Here is a 22,434-nt window from a genome sequence, read left to right as displayed (position 1 = left end):
GTAACCTTAATATTCCCCCTAGATTAAGAGTTTTTCTTTGGAGAATTATAAATGATATTATTCCTATTAGATTTTAGCTACACATAAGATGGATAAAATGCCCCACTTTATGTCCAAGATGTTGTATCAAGATTGAAGCTATTATTCATATTTTAATGGAATGCCCTAGAGCAGTCAAAATCTGGTTTAGACTGAATTAGGTTTCAAGACATAAGGGAAATTAAAATCAAAGATTGGATTTTATATATTGTAATATTCAATGGACATGGAGAATCTAGCCTATTTAAAAGCTATAACTCAGTATTTGACATGCTTGAAATAAATTGATTTTTGAGAACAAAGACATACCTAAAGAAGAATTGATTGCAAAAGCTACGAATTCTTAATCGAAAAATCAAGTAAAATCGGTAATAGTGAACACCGTCAGAGAGCGTATAACAAGTGAACTTAAGGATTTCTCAAAGAGTCAAAGCTATATGTGATGGGATTTGTAGATCCGACCACGATAATGTGATGGGACTTGTAGATCCAACCACGATAGAAGCTTTTGCTCTGTACGAAATCATGAAGCTAAGAAATCATGAAGCTAGCAGCAGATTGCTGCTTCTCTTTTGTGATTTTTAAATCTGACTGCTTAAATCTTATTAGGGTTCTCAATAAGGGGATTAAGCAACCTCATTCGTATGTTGGTTCCATGGCTGAATATATAGAGCAACTGAAACCCTAGTTTTACTAATGTAACTAGAAAAGGTAATGGTAGCCCACCAATCGGCCCAATATGCCGTAGTGGAATGTGAATGGGAGATTATCCAAATTATATTGTAAACCGATTAGAATCTTTCATCTAATATGTCTTTGTACTATTTGTTTACATAAGGTCTTTGTACTTGTAATAAATATTACTGAATCAAAGGACTAATTATAAATTATTTAAATTTTAAGAGATTGAAGTACAAATTATCAAAAAATATAGGGACATCTAATATATTATTCGAATTAAAATGTATTATTTTCAGAAGTAATGTTTGGTTGACATCCATCCGGGTCATCTAAGGATTCTATTTTTTTTGTTGTAAATGTGTAACGCAGTTACAATATCTATTGTTTAATTGAAAATAGCTGAGATTATTTACTGTGTGAAATTGAGTTAAAATCTTAACCATTCAACATCTAGTCAACGAATGGGATCTATTATGATGTAAAACTGCATGTAAACTTTACAACATAAATATGGCTATGCACCTCTTACAAGTTACTCCATCCGGCTCATAACGAGGAATTCAATTGACAGTTTCACACATATTAATATATAATTTTGATCACTAATTTTTTTTTACGCACTAATATTATTAATTATATCTTAGAAAAAATTATAAAACTTTAATATTTTAAAAGATTCATTGAAACAAATCCAACATCTTATATACTACTAAAAAAAATATCAATATTGTCAAAAGAAGATATGTATGCATAGTTTTAAAAATCAGACTTGCCGGTTGGACTGTGAACTAGTAGGTGGGCGGCCCACATGACCTATTTTGCGTGAAAACCAGTGTCAACCGAACGAGTCGACAGTCAGATCGGAGAACCGGAAGAAACGGTCTGCAACTTGGATTAATTTTTTAAAAAAAATGGTAAATTGTACTAGTTGGGGATCAAACAAGGTTTTTTTTTGTAAAGTAATTAATTGGCTCGAAATTTCACCGTAAAGGTGAATAAGTGGAATGTATGGAGTTTAAATTGCGGCTCCTGCATATATAATGTGATGTCTCTATCAACTGAGCTATGTTCACCGGGACTTTACTATATAATAAATCAATCTAACCATCGAGGTGGGATGTGGTATAGAGTTCTGGTTGCCCGGTACGGTGAGGTGGCTGGGAGGTTGGCAGTTGGGGGCTGGAGCGACTCTTCTTGGTGGAGAGAGGTGGCGAAAGTTCGTGATGGTGAGGGTATAGTTGGGGGAGGGTGGTTTGCGGAGAGTATCGTGAGGCGGGTTGGAAACAGAGTTGACACGTTCTTTTGGACAGATCCGTGGTTAGGTGGTGTTCCTCTGAGTGTGAAGTATGAGCGCCTATTTGACTTGTCTACTAATAAGTCGAGTTCGGTGGCGGCTATGTTGGGGGAATGCATGGGCCTACTTTTTGATTTTGTCTTGCAACCTACCATTTGAGATCGTTGGCGGTGGAGGCGTGACATAGGCGGTGGATACTCTGTGAGGGGCTCGTATGATTTGGTTACCACTTCGGACGCAGATGATCATGGTGCCACAACAGACCTTATTTGGCATAAACAGGTTCCTATGAAAGTTTCTATCCTGGTGTGGTGGCTATTTCGCAACAGACTACCGACTAAAGATAATTTGGTGGCACGTAACATCATTTATTCTGATGCACGGTTTTGTGTGACTGGATGTGGGGAGGCGAAAACAGCTAACTATTTGTTTCATTCTTTCCCTGTTTCCGCCCCCTTGTGGAGTTTGGTTCGATCGTGGATTGATATTTCCTCACCTGCTCCAGTGTTGATACAGGATCATTTTATTCAGTTTACTCATAGTGCTGGTGGTTTGAGAGCTCGTTGATCATTGTTACAACTTGTGTTGACTGTGTTGAATTTATGTTATGTTGCATGAGCGAAATAGCAGGGTGTTCAAGGCAACGAAAAGTACAATTCACCAAATGTTAAATAAAATTAAACTACATTCGCTTTGGTGGCTGTAAGCCTAAAATGTTACTGGTCAGAATACCCACATGTGGCGGTCGAGCCGTTTTGTTTGTTTGGGCATTGATTGAGTTTTGCTTCTCTTTGTACTACATGGTTGTAAATTTTTGAGGCTCTTTTTGGCACACCTTGTGCTAGCTAGTGGCTGATTTTAATATATTCTATTTTCGTTTTTTTTAAAAAAAATCTAACCACCGGGTCAAGTCATGGTGTTTGTAAATAATTCATCTATATTATATTATATATGTCTCTTAATTCAATTATATACGTAAGATAAGCTAAATATTATACGATATATCTTTATTTGTAAATAATAAAACTACTATGACAAGAAAATTATATTTTATAAAATTTAAATTAAATTTCCTATTTTTTAATTTTGAATAATTATTTTACGCTTCATCAAAAAAAAAAATTTAAACTTGTAAGAAAATCTTGTAGGGTATTATTTTATTATTTATATTTTATAAATTTTTATTTTATTTATATAGAATAAATCAATAAATTATTTTTTATCCTATCTTACTAGTAATTGAACTTAAATTCAGGATGAATTTTTTAACTAAAAATATATTATGTGATAAATTTTAAATTAACTTAGCATATCCCAACAATCTTGTTGCCTTACTAAATCGATGAATTGAATTAAAAGAAAAAAATACAATGGATGCGTTTGATCCGCTAAAAAATGAGGGACATGACAACTTCTATTGTACTGTGTTTGATTTTAAATCCGTTCCTCGTACTGGACAAGGGACAGGACAAAAACTGAAATTCTTGTCCCCCACAGAACCACGAGATAACTTTTTGTCCTCGGCACAACTTGTCTAAAATACCAAAATAACTGTTTGTCCACCAAACTTCGCATCACACAAAGTTTGTTCAATACCTTCAACGTTTGCCCTGTGCTGTTCTGTCTTGTACTGTACTGTTCTGTCCAGTATTTATATTTTGCAGATAAAACGAACCCAATATATTTTTGACAAGATTTTTATTTTAAGGGCATTATAGTACTTTTGAAAACAATCAACATTTTTCTTTTTTCAATTTCTCATCTCTTTATTCTATACCAAATAATACATCGAATCATCTTTATTTCTCACATATTTCTCTCTTCTCTTCTCTAGCGGGAAGTTCTCACACTCTCTCTTACCTATTTATCTTTTCTCATTTTCTCCTACAACCAAATACACCCTAATTGTGTAACGAAATGAAATGAAAAAAAAAATAAAAAATTAGGCGCTTGCACACGTGCTTATGTGGAAAAAAAAACCAATAAAAAAAGAAGGTATTGAACACTCTCTTCTTCTCGCCGTCGCATCTCACCATAAACCCTAATCACCTCAAAATCTCTAAAATCACAAATTAGCATATAACTTCTGCTTGGCTGCTTCAATCTCAAAGTTACCATCAATACCGGCGCAATTGAGAGAACGATCATGGTATGGTTATTTTCTAATTGATTGATTAATTTACTCAATTGTTTCTTTCATTTTAAGCTACTACATTTAAACCTAATTAATTCATTATAATGATTAGTGATTTCATTTACCATTGATTATCATAGGTTGTTGTATATTAGTTTGTTTGGATTGGGTTCGGCCAGTTTTGTTAAATAGTAGCATCATAGCGCTATAATGTAGTGAAATTTCAACTAATTGATATTGTTTCGTGATAGCTATTTAGTACAAAATGTTGTTAAAATAGTGGAAAATGAGACGGTTTAAATAAAGTTGTAAACTCTCTAAAGTATGGTTGCATAAGGGTGTGTGTTCGATATGAAACATGTATTTGCTTTAACCCAACAACTTTCACTGCCTAATAAATGCTTGTAATTTTTGTTGGCAGATAATAAGACGTCTTTTGGAGCCGATAGTGACACTAGATGATCTGGAACATAAACCACAACCATTGACAATGGAAGCAATGGAGGAATTATTCTCAAAGCACTGCCAGTGTGTATGTTGATCACGGAGAGTTTGTTGCCAATGGCAGTGCTTCCTCTGATCAACATAGACACTGGCAGTGCTTTGGAAATAAATAAATCTCTTGCCATTGCTTCCTCTGATCAGAAGGACATTGCAAGGCTTGATGCTTCCAAGGTTGCCTTGCTTAAACCAGAACTTTTACTGCCTGCCAGTACCACGGTGTTTGACTCCTGTGCCATCATTGATGGTGCCTTTTGGATTGAAGCAGCCAAGCAAAAGTTATCTGCAATTTGTAGGATGCAAACACAGGTAAACACCGCTAACTTGCCACTATAATCTGCAATGACATATTGAAAGAAAAACAATCATTTATAGTCTTGATTTCTGTATATAAAAGTGCTGGCGGTAGACTCCAAATGTTGGGGAATGAAAGTATCGGCCGAAGGAAGCAGAGAACTCTGCAGCTTCCTTGATGATTCAGGCCATACAAGAACGTAAGTATGTGTGAAAATTATTGTAATCATTCCTTGTTGAAGGGTGTTGTACCTATTGTTTAGTATGTCTCCGGCCTCCTGATGTGTTTTTAAATCTCAGGATTAGTTCTGGCTTGTGAGAGCTTAATTGAGATAAGAATTTGATTCTAAACTAAATTTTCTTTATTAAGTTAATAGGTAACCATGGATAAGTTAGATGAAAGTGATTCTGAAAATGATGAAATGCATAACTCATTTAAATTTATACAAGTTATAAGTTAGAAAGTTTTAATTGTTGTAGGGCTATTTCAATTTTATTTACTTATACACACTCGTCGAAAAGTTTAAACTAGTTCTAAGTTCATGTTTGGATTGATATGGAATGGTCAAAATCACCGCGAGTCACCGCGATTTTGGCAAGAGCTAAAAACATAACCATGGACCATGGTGCCTACTGTGAATTTTACCAAATTGACCATTCATCCAAATTCCAAACATAATGTAAACAAGGTTTGTTCACCTCCAATCCATAGTGAAATCTCCATATAATCATGACAGGAAATACCGACTTGTGACCATCAAGTATGGAATTTTAAACTTTGACATGTGAGATGTTAATGATTCTACTGTTTATTAATATATAACCTTTATTTTGGAAGTTATATTCTTCTGTGTACCTTATCTACAGACATTAAGCATAATAATATATAAATCTTCTTGTATTTTCTAACAATGATATTAAATTATGATGATATTCCATTTGATAAATAAGCCACAAGTGAACATAAATTTAATTTAGCTATCCTATTTGTTATGAATACAGATACAGATATTATCTTCCTTCAGAAAAATTCTAGTACGTACTTGCCTTGTATAGTTGTATTATTATTATATTATAAAAGGAGTTTAATTAGATGCTTCATGCTTGTATTGTTATATGAAAAAGAGTTAATTAAATTGCTGATGTTTGAGCTTCTAACTTTTTCTCACAATTTCGTCAAAGAGGAAACTTTTTCTTACAAAAACAAACTACAATTGCGGTTATTAATTTATTTAATTTTGATGCTTATGTGACTATTTTAATTTTTTTTTTATGAACAATAACTCATTCATATTCATATATAATTAGTTAATTACACATTAGGTAGCTGTATGATGTACCCCTTTTCTAAATTTAAACGCACTAACCACAATAGGTTGAATACATCCATTTGAAAGCATTCACTTAGGTTGAGTGTGTACTTATACTATTGATTTTATATTATCTTCAAATTGAAAAAAGTTATAGACACTCTTTTATAATTGGAGAAATTCATATGAATCTCACTAAATCTATGGGAGACTCAGAAAAGAATGAGGTTGAAAATAGTGTGTAAAATAATGTGTTGCTATTTGTTAGTATTTTTACTCTTTTATTCAATGTGTGACTTTAACTCATATTTAAAATATTACGACAAGATAGAATTTTAATTTGTAAGCCTATTTCGGAAATTAATTTCACTTTCACCGTAAAAGAGTTTCTTAACTCTAATAATGCAATTTTGGTTGTCTTTGCATATTCATGGAGCTGAAGAATTGTCTCTACAGCTAGAAAGCTATATACAAATGATATTTGATTTACGCCAATAAAATAAATATGGAGTATGGACCCTGTCTGTCTCCTCATTTCCCTCGTATGGCCACATCCAAATATTTTATTATAGGGTATAAAAAAACAACAAATGGATATTTCTAGCACTAAAGAATCTCTTGTATTTTGATTGATGGCCCCACCCCCATCCATTGATCATGACAGATTGCGATCATTATATGGTCTTCAGATAGCATAAGCTGTATACAATCTCACGTTTTAAATTATTTGATTTTGTAGGCATTTTTTATTTAACAGCAAATATATGAATTGTGTTAAATAATAAAAACAATTTTTTCTCGACAACGGTAGGATAAGTTCCGGTAGTATTCATCTAAATAACGTCGGATAGATATAAGATAAAGTTACAAAATAAAGCTCAAATCCTATACAATATCCTAAAAAGCTAGCGAAATATACGATCAAGAGAATTAACACACCATTTATAAAATAAGTATGGAGCACTAAATTTTTTAGCAACCAACTATTTTCACGAAGAAATTTAAATTTTATCAAAGAATTCTTTCACAGCTAGAAAAAATTATTCAACATTGAAGACATTGTGGAAGGCACCACAGCTATAACACCAAACCACCTATGAATCCTAGTGATTAAAATTGTCTATTAAAGGTCTTTTATTTTAATTCGGAGGAAGTATTGGAATGGAATCATTGGGATGAATAATTAATCGTTAGTTGGTTTAGTGGTGATTGGCGCTGAACTTGGTAGGAAGGACCGCAGTTCGATTCTCTGCAACTGCGATCGGAAGGGGGCTGGAACCACTCAATGTCAGAACTGACTCACAAATCAGATTCAACTAATACTGAAAAGAAAAAAAAAATCAACGGGATGAATAAGGTTTTTATGTCATGTCAATAGAGAAAGGTTTACCAATAGTAATGTTACACGGGAATGAAATATAAAAAAAAATGTTATTTAAACACAAATTTTTAACAAAAATATAACAAAACTACACTTTTTACTTTTTTTTAATATTTGTTGCATACTTTGATATTCGTGTTGTGAGTGGAGAAATAATATATTGTATTTATGTCCAACTTTTTTGTGTTTATATAACACACCTCAATATAAAAATAGCACATACTAGCTAGCAAGCATTAGTGACTTACCTGTCAAAGATTACAGCTTATTATCTAGTCTAGCAACTACGTTATAGTTGTCATCAACTTCATATTTGTCACAATCACAATTGTAAAAAAAAAAAATAAAACTTCATATTTGTCACATAAATGGCGCACATGTTTTTATTTAAATCAAAATTTATAGTGGTATTGTTTTGGATCTTGGTAACCAATGTTTCTTTTTTTGATGCAATGGTAACCAATGTTTCTAAAACACTTTTTAAGAATTTTATTTATTAAAAAAATTAAATATTTTAAATTTTAATACATTAATATATATATATATATATATATATATATATATATATATATATAAAATTTTATTATTTAAAAGTCTTAAAAACTTTGAAGATACTGTTAACATTTTTCTTTGGTTTTTTTGGTCAAAATACAACAAATTAAAGCAATGATTAAGAACAAGATAAATTAATGAAAGTGTTAAATTTCCTATTTTTGTGGACTATATATTTATATATGTAAGCATATCCTTTGTCCTTGTCAACCTTTTAAGCTGCATGCAGTGGTATGTTTATATTTTCAGTTATAATAGCTCTATTATTTCATTTTGTTACAAAAATATAATTACCCCATTATTGAAGTGAGATGCTTACTTTTTTTTTTTATTGTTAAGTAGTCTAATGACTAAAAATTTCACTCTTAAAGTGAATAAATTAGGTGACCAAGATTCGAATTCCAACTTCCTATATATAAATGCAATATCGTACCAATTGGCCTAAACTCACATGAATGTTTATACTTTATTAATTAGTATACCAATATTTTCTTTTTTGACTAATAAATCTAAATACTTGTCACCATGCGACCATATAAGTATTTTACTTTTTTTTTTTAACAAGCCAAAATAATATATATATAGGGAATGCTATAACACACCCATCACTTTTTGTGAAGTTGTACGTTAGCAACTCCTATAGGTATTTGCTATAATACACCTACTTAAGTTTTAGAAGGTGTGTGTTAGCAAATGATAACTAAAAAGTAGTTAAATACACCTTAAAGTGTATGTTGTTAATGCACATCTTCATAAAAAATAGTGGGTGTGCATTAGCAAATCCCTATATATATATATATATATATATATATATATATATATATATATATATATATATATATATATATATATAAACAAGAAGTCTCCTCAGCACAAGACGTGTTAAGGGAGACTAAGAAAAGTTACAAGAGAGTCAAGGTACAAAATCCATAAAGAAACTACACAAGGCTCGTGCAAAACATAGGACTAGACCACCAGCTATGGCAGTTTAAAGATACATTACTATTTGTCGCTTTCAACCACCTATAGAAAAAAGATTTGATCTTGTCCAACATATGATGTGATGAATTTGTTGAGCCTCTGAACAATATGTGATTTCTTTCAGTCTACACAACTCATACGCAAGCGAGCCATATGAGTTACATAAAGGAACGTCGTGCGCGAAGACCACCTGCTGAAATAGTAAACTGAACGAAGTGATCCGAAGGAGTCTGAGCAGTCACCAAAAAAGAGTCAATACAGGAGCTGACAATAGACTAAAGGGAACCCAAAGTGCTGCAGGAGAGGAACATATGCTGAGCTGATTCGACCTCCCCACATCCAAAAACACAATAATGAGTCGTCGGTGATAATATGCCTCGAGAGACCAGATTTGCTTTGGTGGGTAGCCTGTCCCGCAAGAGTCGCCACGTGAGAATGGAAACCTTCAAAGGAACTTGAGAGTGTCAAATGAGACCTGCCGCATCATCCAAAGTAACCATATCTTGTGCCGTCAAGAGCTGGTAAGCACCACGAACAGTGTAGCCTTTATCCAGGCCAGACTGCCACTACCATCTATCTGAACAAAGATCCTACAGGGAAATGTTAAGAAGTAAAGTCTGACACTCCCTCAACAGCTCCTCCTCCCACGTCCTCAACTGACGCCGCCACACCCATGCCTCCCCTCCTGCCTCCACCCTAATGAGAACATCAGAGCCATTGAAGTCGATTTGTTCTCTACCAAGTCAAACAACCTCTTATACCGCTCACACAAATGGGTCCCATCCACCCAGGGACCAGTCCAGAAAAAAGTGTCAGACTCATCCCCCACCTTTTTTGAAATATGCACCCAAACCACCCTCCCTCTGACTCACCTCCACCATCCCGAATATGCAATAGCTCCCCCCTACCACAAGGACCCTCGTGACCCTCCCTCTCGCAATCTACCTCTCTTCACCCCATAACGAGCTGCTAATGCTTAGAACCACAAATCCTGTCTATCCACTCGCATTCTTTAACACCACTTGTCTAAACTTCCTAACCTCCAACCTCCAACCTCCATACTTCTTTCATAAAAAAATGTATTATAATTAGAGGTATGTACGTTGTTATATAAATAATTAATATCCTTCAAAATTTAAAAGAGTTTTATAAAAAGAGAAAAAAAATCACAAAAAGATTTTATATCTATTAATAAAGACAGAAGCAGTACGTAGTTTTAGGCTTTTAGCACATGGATTAAAATGTAGTGTCATAATGTCAAATTATATACCATACATTTTTGCTAACAGTACTATATTTTGATGCACATTTGATAAGATGGATGTGACAAATACTAGCACAAGTGTGATGATGTATTATACTGTATTAACATAAGGTGTCTTTATGTGAAATTCAGCATTTCTCATCTTTCTTTTCTACTAGTATATCATTATCATTATGCAGGCTCTAGTAGGAGGAGGATTCTCTAACTTTCAATCCTCTATTTTTCCCTAATTTTAGGCATTTTTCATGTGAGATAAAAGTGTAAAAAAGAGTACTAAAATAAGTTGAGAGAGAAGGGTTGTTATAGTTAAGGAGAGATAGAGGGAAAGTTATCGTGCAGTTCCCGCCACACAAAGATAGAGGATCCTTACTCGGCTCTAGTATAAAAAATTAAAAATTGTTGGATTAAAATATATTGAATGGTTTAAATTTTATAATATGTTTATTTCAATTTTTTAAAAGAAGATTAAAAATTGAATCGGTGAAATATGACTGTCTGTTTTCGATCCAACGAACGTATTATTAATGAGTAGATAGTTGAAATCCAAACATTTTCAGGTGTTCCCATGCATAATTTTGAATAAAATTCATTCAATTGTCATAAAAATTAAAGAATTCCAACATGCTTTAAGTAATGTACACAAGTTGGTCATTTCATCAGTCACATGTCATGACTTAAGAAAAACAAGAAAGCAACAACTAATATTCTTTGTATTTTTAATAGTTTGCATTCTTGGCTACAATTAGTGACATCAATGTCTTTGATCATAACTTAAATCATTTTTAATGTTGATTCATATAGTAAGTAAATTGGTTTACCTCATAAGTCATCAATATAGTGTTGAAAATTGAAAGGCAAAGTTTAATCAAAGTTTGATTAGTTATACATAAATTTGGTCAGAAGTGCATGATGCATATTTTTTAGATAGTTTTCTTTGTCCCTCTCAATTGATAAGAATTTCTCCCATTTTTGAAAAGATATTTTTAAGTAGTGAAAATTGTTGGATATTTTATATATTTCAAAAGTTACTTATTTTATAATTTATTATTAAATATTTGGAAAGTGTCTTGTTTTACGTTTTGTTACTTTCAAATTAATGAATTTATATTTATATTTATACTTAATGCATTAATTTCATGTAAATTACTATGAATGAATTGTTGCACGTTTTGATACTTGGTCAATATGAACGTTTGCAATTTGGTAGTTAATATATAGTAGTGAATGCTACATAATAGGGATTATAGTAGTTAAAAAGAAGTATTATCAGTTAACATAGGAATCCTATGTGTGTGATATATATAACCGAGTATGAGCAAGAACAAAAAACAAGAGTTTTGGGCAACTTATAATATATACTTACCTCATTGTTTCTTTTATCTAACCTTCGAACACATAAGTTCTAATAAGCAAATAAAGTGTCTGAGTTACCTACCTTATGACATTCTCGTGTCTTGATAGCCTCGACATGCTTATCACCGAGAAGAACCGGTTGTATTCTGGGGGAGTTGCGCAATATTTGCGGATAATTCCTTAGTTCAGTGATTACACGCCTCCGGTTATTTGTATTCCAGCCATCCGCACCAACAATAAAAATTTTATCGAAACATTTTTTTTAATAGAGATAGAAACATATTTTTTAATAGTATAAATCCTATTAAAAAATATATTCTTATAATATTTTTTTAGTGTGAGCAAATGTGTCGAGCTAAAAACAACCATCTATTTTTTAATTTACTTATACAAACTCTAGTCAAATATTGAGTCATGCAGAATTGAACAACTCAATTAGTTTATAAATATTTATTAAAAAGGATATATTTGATGTCTTATAAAAGTATGACAGCTGTACAGTACACAAAGTAATAATTTTTTAAATGAAAAATATTAGTATATTTAATATTTTATTCTTTTTAGAAAATTGAAGATATGGAAATCAGATTTCCAAGAGTTCCAGCATACTATTATAATTGATATGGGTCGGCTTATTTTTAAATATGAACCGTTCGATCTTAAATTAATATTTATGATTTATTATAGCGTAAAACTACGTCATTTATTAATAACATTGAATCCGGATCAATTCCTTGAAACATATGTATAAAAGAAAATGAGTCCAATTTTTCAATATCCTTTCAACATAAACTTTATTTGATGATAATGAAAATTGAATATTGGCAAGCAGAACTAACATAACCCTCTAATGTACAATGGATCCTCACAGCTAATGCTCCTAATTTAACAACATAGAGAATTATTTATTCTTAATAAAAAGCTAATTTAATTTAATCCTAAATATACTTTCTAATTAAGCACAACACTCTTCTCTTTGCATCTTCAATTGCTTGTAGAAATTTCCAATAAAAGCTTCAGCTTTTGCAAAAAGTTCTTGTCCATTAACACCACAAATCTCATCTTCTACTTCAATAACCTCCTCATCATTATATTTCACTTCTAAATCATCTTCTCCATCATCTATAAAAAAAATACTTGGCATTGAAGGAGATTTTTTCACCTTATCAAGTTTACTATCACCAACAAATACAATCTTCTTCTCAGATACAGATTTTTCAACAACCTTAGGCTTCTTTTCATTTTGTTCCTCTGAGACAAAACATGCATTGTTAATCATGTTAGATACTTCTTTCTCTTTTTGTTCTAGCATTACATGTTTCTGTGTCTGTTTTTGCGTAACAAACACAGAAACATGTTGCTTTTTGTCTTCTGAAGGCTCAGAGAACACCGATAGAAGTCCGGCTTCGACTCCAAGTGCAATGATAAGGATGTTGAAGATTAAGTAAAGGTAACTAGGTCTTAGAAAGGAAGGTAAAAAGGGTGTGATCACAAGAAGAAAAGCTAGGAAAGAGAGAACTATAACTTGAGATTTATCAACTTTGTTCATGGTTTTGATGATAGAGTTGAAAAAAGTGAAAGATATTATGAATGATGAAAAAGATCAAGGAGAATAAGACTTGGTGGTAGGAAAAAGTAGTAGGAATAATAAGCATGAGAGTGAGTGGGAGGTTTTAGACATATAAATAGAGGATATAAAGGTGAAAAGAGGTACAAAAACAAATAGTGGAAGTTGTTGCTTGCATCATTATTGGTTTGAGAATTAGAGTTAGTTTACTTATTGCAATTGTCAGTCTAAGAAAGTACAAAAATATTGGTGAGTTAGTGATGAAAATTTCTAAGAAAATAACCAAGTCTATATTATTTGAACATTAAAATATTAATATTATATGTGAGATTTGATGTATATATTTCTATCTTTCTTTTTCTTTTTACACACATTTTAAAAATATACAAAAAAAAAAAAAAAACTTGACATCTCGTATTTGACAATAATTTTTTTATGTCCAAACATCATTTCTCAATACCAAATTAGTTCTTTATTGTGTGTGAATGTATCAAAATTTTGTTTATATTAACCATTTTGTTCATGCATCGGTAATTCAGAGTTCGGCCGCGAGGTAAATAAAATCTGACTAAAAATTATTTTTACTAGGTATCAAACTCAAGTCAGATTCTCCCAAACAATTCTTCCTAAAAAAAACTCATTAGCTATTTAAATTCAATGTCCTGACTAAATGGGAGTGTATTAATATGGTTACTCACAAATAACTGAGGGAGATCTTGCAATTTTAGGGATAGGTTTGTAATATTGAAAATGAGGGAGACGAAGTTGACCCATTTCCAGTTCCCACAATTTGGAGTACGAAGTACAAACTTAGATATTTTCTAAAGAAATTAAACTACACATTATAATTGTAAGTAACAAAAAACAAAAATTATTTAATCGTTAAAACAAGATATTTTTTTGTTGAAAAGCATTAAAACAAGATAGTTAAAAGTGGTGTATTCATGTGGAAAAGGAGTGTAGGAACAAACAAGCTATATTTTGTCTATCATACAATACAATTCTTCAATTATTTATGAGATTCCTCCTTATGAGCAGGTAGCTAGCTAGGCTGTTGATTGATAGAAATAGTTGTACATATATATAATCGACAATTAGTTGGTTTAGTGATGATTGACATTGAATTTGGTAGAGAAGATTACAGTTTGATCCCCGCAACTTCGATCGGGAGAATATTGGAACCACTTGATGGTAAAACTGAATCCCGAATAAAATTAGACAGTCTAATGAACCAATATATCGGTGGTTGAAAAAGAAAAAACATAGTTCTACATATATATATTATTTACCAAATGGATAATATATATAATCATACCAAAAACTTTAACCAAATTTGGATCAGATTTGCTACTTGCAAACCAACTTGTTAATTTATTTTATGAAAATATAAAAAACGTAATCAATAATGTCATCAAAATCAATAACACTACAGATATTTATTTAAACAATTGAATATCATTTTCTTCTTCTACACTTCTTCTCTTCATTTGTTTTGTAATATTGCTTTGGAGTTTGATAAGTATTTAATTAGTTTGTATGACATAATTGAAACAACATATTAAGCTGATTAGTTGAGTTTTTGCTCAAATATTAGGATTTAGGACCATATGACATTATAACATTTACAAGTTGAAATTAAAATTTGTACTACAATATGATTAGATGAGAGATAAGAAGGAAAGGACAAGAGAATATGCAAAAGGGAAATTAGTTTTGAGTGTATTGGATGTTGTTTGATAAGGTCGGTAAAAGAATATATATTCTTCCACCTTTTCACTTTTTTTGATAAGGTAATAATGAAGTTGGAATAATGTAAAGTTATATATTTTGAATGAACCCTTTCATTAGTCCTAATATTTGAGCAAAATATTTGGTTTGAATTTTCTTCTAATTCAAATCGAACCTAAACCAATCTAAATTGTTTAGTTTAGTAATGAGTTTATAATTTCAAATATACAAACTTGAGAACTAGGCTCGTTAACAAATGACAGTAATTTTTTATTTTGTTAATGTAGTTTAAGATGTTTACGTGTTGAATTTTTAATATTTCTATTTGGTTCAAGTTTTGAATTTTTGTATGGATTTTTCTATCATGTGCACACATATTAAGAAGTTTAAAATAATAAGTTTGTATTGAAATTTATGTAGTCTATATTAAATGATTAATTTTTTAATAAATATTGTTTTTCAAAAACAAGTTACTATTTTTAATTGCTTTAACATGTACAATATTGAACATGTCACTACAAGAATAAAGAGATTTGGCAGCAACATTTTTCCAACAATTCAATTGTTGTTGGCAAATAAAAAGAATTAGCAACGATGATTACATATGGTTGAGATAAGTAAATTTTTTATAACAATATATCTATCGTTGGGATAAATAGACTTGTACCAACCAATTAAAAAAAATCGTTGCTAATGATATAGCCATTTCCCAATAATTTTGCAAGGTTGCTGCAATTGCAAAACATGCTTGCTAGCCGGATAATTCTCTTCACGTTCTATGCTCAGATTAGTGGACAATTTTCCTTTTTTGGAATAAACAAAATGGGTATTTCTAATTTTTTTTAAATTAAAAAATAGTACATGTAGTACAAAAATAAATCTGGATAAATATAAAGTTTAATAAGTTTTAAGTCAAAAAAAATGTAGTGAGTTTTAATTTTAGTCCATAAAAATAAAAACGGAATATTTTCATCTCCTAAAATTTTTGTTTCATTTTTTGTTTCAATAAACCAATTTATGTTAAGATTATATGATATTATTTATTTTGTCAAGCAATCTAGTAGTTAAAATTTTACATTTAAGGTGAATAAATAAAAAGTTTATATTCGAACTTCGATCTCTGCACGTATCAATACCGCTATCAACACTGAACTATGTTCAAGGTGAAAAACAACTTATTTAATTTATAAATATATACTTACTAGGTTTTTTTTTTTTTGACAAAAAATATATACTACCAGTATTTTTTTTTTTTACTAAATACTACTAGTTTTTTTTTATACATTAATTATATGTCAATTAAATTTTAAGAGCCCAATTCAATTCTTATATTTTTTTTTTGGGTAAGTAATTCGATTCTTATATTATTACTCATAATTACTTTATAATATTAAAATTACTAATTAAAATTAGATGAAGTTAAAGTCCACTATACTACCACTACTTTTCAACTACCCACTCACAACTTTACGTGAATATGGATACACACATAGTATAGATTATGGAGGCTTTTATTTACACATTATTATTTAAAAAAAAAAAAACTAAAATGCTCCCACTAAATTGAAGACAGTTTTAAATGAGTTAATTTTTATATGAGTTAACAATGACATATTGAAAATACATAGGATGATTTTTCTCATTTTGACAATCACGAGCGTCTTGGCGCTGTTTGTGTGGCATCGCCCTAGCACTTAGTGCTTTTCAATACATGGCCTTAGACCTTAGATCACCATTTAACTTTGCGGCTTTAACTTGGTTGTATACTTGAACTTTCTGATTTATCATATCCACCTGTAGTCCTGGATAATGATCTGATGTGGTTTTTATTTATGTGTTCAATTCTCACAGTTGCATGATTTTGCTGAAAGTGACATCCATATTTGAAACAATGACGAGTGAAGTTGCGCCCCTGATGATTTGGCAGGGAGACGACGACATTGGATGGCGACAACAGTTCGGCGAGATGACAGGCTCAAATCCACGCCATTGATCACCCAAAATTAAACATGAATGAATCAAATTAAAATAGAGGCCGGCAACAAATGAATGAATTGAATTGAATTAGGAACCACCATAACATCAAACCAAATATGTTAATTCTCCTTTGTTTACTATTTTGGTTTTAAAACATCCAAATCAGTATCATAATAACAAGCATAGAACTTGCCTTTGTTAAGATGAAAGCTATAATAATGTCAGCAGTTAAATTCAATACTGATTTCCATTGGCCTCCATAACAATGAACATAAGATTCTATATATACATGTACAGTACATATAAAGCAATTTTCCAACAATTGTAGTAACACTAATAACAAAACTTTTAGTCATATTGCTACCTTTCAATGTTCATGAGAATGATTCAAGGCGACCTTTGGTACTGATATTAAGTATTAGATTGAAACTTTGAAACTTTTTAAGTACTGATATTTAGTATTTGATAACATAGAGCAGTAAGCCAAAACAAAGATTGAAACTTTTACAAAACTACACATATATGAGGTAGCAAATGCCTCAACACTATATACTTAGCATGTTAACTAACAATAAGTTTGACAGTAATTCATTGTTTCTACATCATATGGGTTATGAAGCATATCTCTCAAACATAAATCATTGAATATTTACATTGTCCCAAATTAATTGTATCCAAATTGAACTAATAATAATAAAAATGGTTAAATTTTTACGTTAAACACAGACATCATCACATTACCAGATTCTTTTCTATTATTAATTTCATACGTCTCGCCGGCTTTCTTTTTAGATTTCGACTTTTCTTTCGGCGCCATTCTTGTTGTTAAGATCGCCTCTCTTTGCGTTGCCTTCTGTCTTTTGTGTTTTGCCCATGAATACTTTTCCTGCATACACAGACTTTGTTTTTTCTGGTTCAGAGCTTTCATCTCAGTTGATCTTTATTAAGATTCAGAGCTCAACTACAAGTTGACCATTTTCGGTTCAGAGCCCTTCAAACGAGTTGACCTTGAATAATTTTTTGTTCAGAGCTTTCATCTGAGTTGATCTTTAATAAGATTCAGAGTTCAACTACAAGTTGACCATTTTTGGTTTAGAGCTTTCATCTGAGTTGATCTTTAATAAGATTCAGAGCTCAACTACAAGTTGACCATTTTTGGTTCGGAGCCCTTCAAATGGGTTGACCTTGAATAATATTTGGTTCAGAGCTTTCATATGAGTTGATCTTTATTAAGATTCAGAGCTCAACTACAAGTTGACCATTTTTTATATATATATATATATATATATATATATATTTGTACGTAAAGAATTCTTTTGTTATAATCATTATGTCAGGTCAACTTTTATAGGAATCAACACAAACATAATTGTTCTCATGTGTATATATGTTAAAATGTCACTGTTTTGTAGATTGTGTTATGGGTGACAATTCCGTCTATGTTAAAAGAAGGATCAATTACGTGGGTGATGACTGTATTGTTGACGATGTTCCTGTTTCAATTCCTTCCTAAATTTTTTCACTCAGTCAACTTCGTGCGTCGCAAACTCGCAACTAGTTACATTTTTGGAACCATTTGGTTGGGATTCGCTCTCAACTTGATAGCTTATTTTGTCGCTTTCCATGTTAGTCTATATAATACTTCGTTCGTCCTTTAATATAAATGCTCATTGCAAATTTTACATATATTAAAAAAAAAGTTGTTAGTGTAATCAATGTAACTATTTGTTGATTCAATTAGTCCAAGAATTGGCCGTCTGAACCACAATATGAACAATAATCATATATAAAACTCTTTTAAATAAGAAGCTGTTTTGAGTATCCTCTTTTTTTTTTAAAACTATTTCTTTTAGAAAAAAGTAATTTTTAAACACAAAATAGCTTCTTTTAAAAAATCACAAAATTAATCACAAAATTGTCAAATATCAATTATTATTTTTTATATAATTTGTGATAAATGGCCTATGGTTTCTTATGGCAAACCATATTTTAGGGACACATTTATTACAAAGGAAAATGTTAGGAGAAGTGTTAGATATTACTCACCTGGTTGGAGAACTTGGCTTGGTGTGGCAATTCAGTTGGCTTGGAGAAGGTATAGACATAGATTGATTTTGACTTCTTTATCTTTTATTAGGTCTCGTAGACCTTTTTCAAGGTCTACATCTATGAAAGAGGTTAGACTTCGTCTTTATACGACTTTGTTAACCTTACCAAAGCCCAAGATGATTTTGACTCTTCATAATATCATGTTTGTGAAAACCATTCATAGATTTGGCAATGAGTACGTACTAAGCTAGTTAATAGTATTAGTAATAATGGTGTCACATAGTACACACCATATCATATAAATAGGAGACTTTTGAGATGAGCGACCACGGGAATAGATCCTCTCCCGTGTGATTTTCACTGGAGGGAATAATGTTTAGATCTTGGCCTTCCATCCCTTTTTTTATACCATGGTCAACTTGCAACAAAAAAAAAACTTGTGGTCAGGATTTCATTGGATCCACTTTACAATGGAAAGGATCCTCTCCCGAGCGACCACACATGGCACCGTAATTTTAATTAGAGACACTAAATTTTTTACTTAGTGTGTGTGTTTATGTGCGTGCGTGCAATCGCGCGTGCGTGCGTTCGTGTGTTAAAATAAATAATTATTAAACTAAATTTTAAAATAGACTTAGGCTCTTATAATTTGATAGTGAAATCAATTTGTAGAATCTAACAATTAAAAGTATATTTTTTAACTTTTCTTTCACATCTTATATTTTTATATGACTTAAACAAAAATTGGAGAACCTAAATTATAAGGACACACAAAATCTAAGTGACGGCGTAAAAGATAAATGGTTTTTGTTCTCATGTGTATATAGTGAAACAGGCAGCAGGGGCATATTGGTATTTATTGGGACTGCAAAGGGGAATGAAGTGTCTAGGAGAGCAATGTGAGACAACAATAGGTTGTGGTTTGAGAACAATGTGCTGCAAAGAACCAATATACTATGGAAGCTATAGCATGATGAAGAAATTAGAGAAAACAAGGTTGATATGGGCACATAACAAAGATGCAAGGTTTACATGTTTAGATAGTGCTGACAACTATGAATATGGAGTTTATGAATGGAGTGTGCAACTTCTACTAAGGATGGAAATTATTCTGTTTATTAATATGGAGTTTATGAATGGAGTGTGCAACTTGCTACTTCTATCGCAAACAAACATTGTGTCGATTAATGATAACGCAACATTCTAATTCAATTAATTATTTTGTTTATCAATAAATATTTTTATTGATACGAATTTCGTAACACGCCGTAGAACCCTTACGACCTAACGTATCAACGCAATATAACGCGCCGAAGGCGCGTCCCGTGCGCACGCACGGGTTTTTAACTAGTTTAACAAATAATAGTTGAATTGAAAAGATACTCCTCCCTATCTTTTGGGGCTTAATGACTCTTAGGTAATTTTACATAACATACCCTTCATGTTTCTAAATTGCAGTTATTGTAATAATTGTGGTAATGTTGCAACATTTTCTTTTTATCCGGTAACATAGTGACTAGACTCAATAAATATGGAAAAATATGGAATTCAGGATTCGAACACCGATCCCTTCAATAATGTACCTAGTAGCTACCAACTGAGTTACTTTAATGGAAATGTTGCAAATTTTTATATTACAATAAAATATGGATAAATATTTAAGCATTTTTTTTCCAAATAGTCCAATGACTAGAATTTGAACCCTTAAGTTATTGATGCTTTGTTGAAGTTATTGATGCTTCATATGCACTCTATATCTCATTATCACAATTTTGTTGTTGGCATGATGAGCTCTTTTGGGAACCTCCTTCTAGTCACTATGCTAATTGGAAACATCAAGGTATGTACATAATATAATACACTCAATTTGGGGTCACATATAACAAAAATATTTCAACACTTTTTTTTACTTGTGTACATATACACACCATTTTGTTTTGGAAGATTAGTTCTATTTTGGTGACATAAATTGCTTTTTTAGCCCTTCAATTCTTAAGAAAAAAAAGACTTTTGATAATTCGAAATTCAGCCGGTAGTTAAAGTTTTTTTTTTTTTAATAATTTTTTAAGTTGAAGATCAAATTCAAGTACTTTCGAATTTCAATAGATTCAAACAAAAATTAGTAGTTTATTATTTAATTTTTATGTGGTGAATGGTAGGTATTTTTACATGCTACAACAATGAAGAAGCGAGAGATGAAATTGAAGATGAAGAACATTGAATGGTGGATGAACAAAAGACACTTGCCACAAGAGCTCCGACAACGTGTGCATAACTACGAGAGACAATGTTGGGCTGCAATGCGCGGAGTTGATGAATGCAAGTTAATCAAAAACCTCCTCGAGGGTTTGCGAAGGGACATCAAGTACCATCTTCGTTTGGGTTTGGTGAGATAGGTAATGTTGCCAAATTTTTATTACATCTTTTTGCTTATGATTTTGGATTAAAGGTGGCAATGATGATCACTTTCACATGAGGGAAAGAGGACTTGAATGTTAATGTTTCAATATTTTGTTTAGGTGCCATTATTTCAGCATATGGATGAATTGCTGCTAAAGAACATTTGTGACCGTGTCAAGTCCCTTGTATTCACAAAGGGAGAAACAGTAAGTTTTAAATTATTAAAAATGTTTAACTTGTATTATAATAATTTCTAAAATTACACATACTAATTGGTTATAATTTGTTAACATTGTAATTTTTTTACACCTACAATGCATCAAAATTAAACTTTTTATAATTAATTAACTAGCTAGAAACATGAATTATGTATGGTTAATTATGTTATACATACAGCTAACAAGAGAGGGAGATCCAGTTCAACAAATGCTATTTGTAGTAAGGTGACATCTTCAAAGTAGCCAAGTCCTAAGAGATCGAGTAAATCTATTTTAAAATTTAATTATAATAATTATTTAATTTATTCATTTTAACACACACGCACGCACGCACACGCGAGTGCGCACGCACGCACATATGTATACAGTAAGTTAAAAAAATTTGGTGTTTCTAAAATTTTGATGTATTATGTTGTCTTATGTTGATGAATGCCAATTAATCAAAAATCTCCCTAAGGGTTTGCGAAGGTAAATCAAGTACCATCGTTGTTTGGATTTGGTGAGACAGGTAATGTTGCCAAATTTTTATTACATCTTTTTGCTTATGATTTTGAATTAAAGGTGGCAATGATGATCACTTTCACATGAGGGAAAGAGGACTTGAATGTTAATGCTTCAATATTTTGTTTAGGTGCCATTTTAAATTCTATTTAAGAATTTTAAAACGGTGAGCTTATATTTTGACCTTTCGATCTAGATTGGACGGTTACC

General features: G+C 31.4%; 1 protein-coding gene, 1 long non-coding RNA gene and 1 pseudogene across 2 annotated transcripts; 2 read left to right on the top strand and 1 right to left on the bottom strand.

Annotated features, from left to right (window-relative positions):
• Positions 1 to 4,005: 4,005 nt before the first annotated feature.
• Positions 4,006 to 5,414, top strand: LOC123923230. Its single transcript, XR_006814330.1, has 2 exons — positions 4,006 to 4,163; positions 4,570 to 5,414. It is a non-coding gene; the product is annotated as an uncharacterized LOC123923230 (long non-coding RNA).
• Positions 5,415 to 12,551: 7,137 nt separating this feature from the next.
• Positions 12,552 to 13,415, bottom strand: LOC123923241. Its single transcript, XM_045975928.1, has one exon. The coding sequence runs from the start codon at positions 13,331 to 13,333 to the stop codon at positions 12,740 to 12,742; it is 594 nt and encodes a 197-aa protein (XP_045831884.1). The 5' UTR covers positions 13,334 to 13,415; the 3' UTR covers positions 12,552 to 12,739.
• Positions 13,416 to 19,020: 5,605 nt separating this feature from the next.
• Positions 19,021 to 22,311, top strand: LOC123920521 (annotated as a pseudogene).
• The last annotated feature ends 123 nt before the right edge of the window (positions 22,312 to 22,434 follow it).

The sequence above is a fragment of the Trifolium pratense genome, linkage group LG4 (genome assembly GCF_020283565.1).
Source record: "Trifolium pratense cultivar HEN17-A07 linkage group LG4, ARS_RC_1.1, whole genome shotgun sequence".
NCBI classification, from domain to species: Eukaryota; Viridiplantae; Streptophyta; class Magnoliopsida; order Fabales; family Fabaceae; genus Trifolium; species Trifolium pratense.
This window is presented reverse-complemented; position numbering and strand designations above follow the sequence as displayed.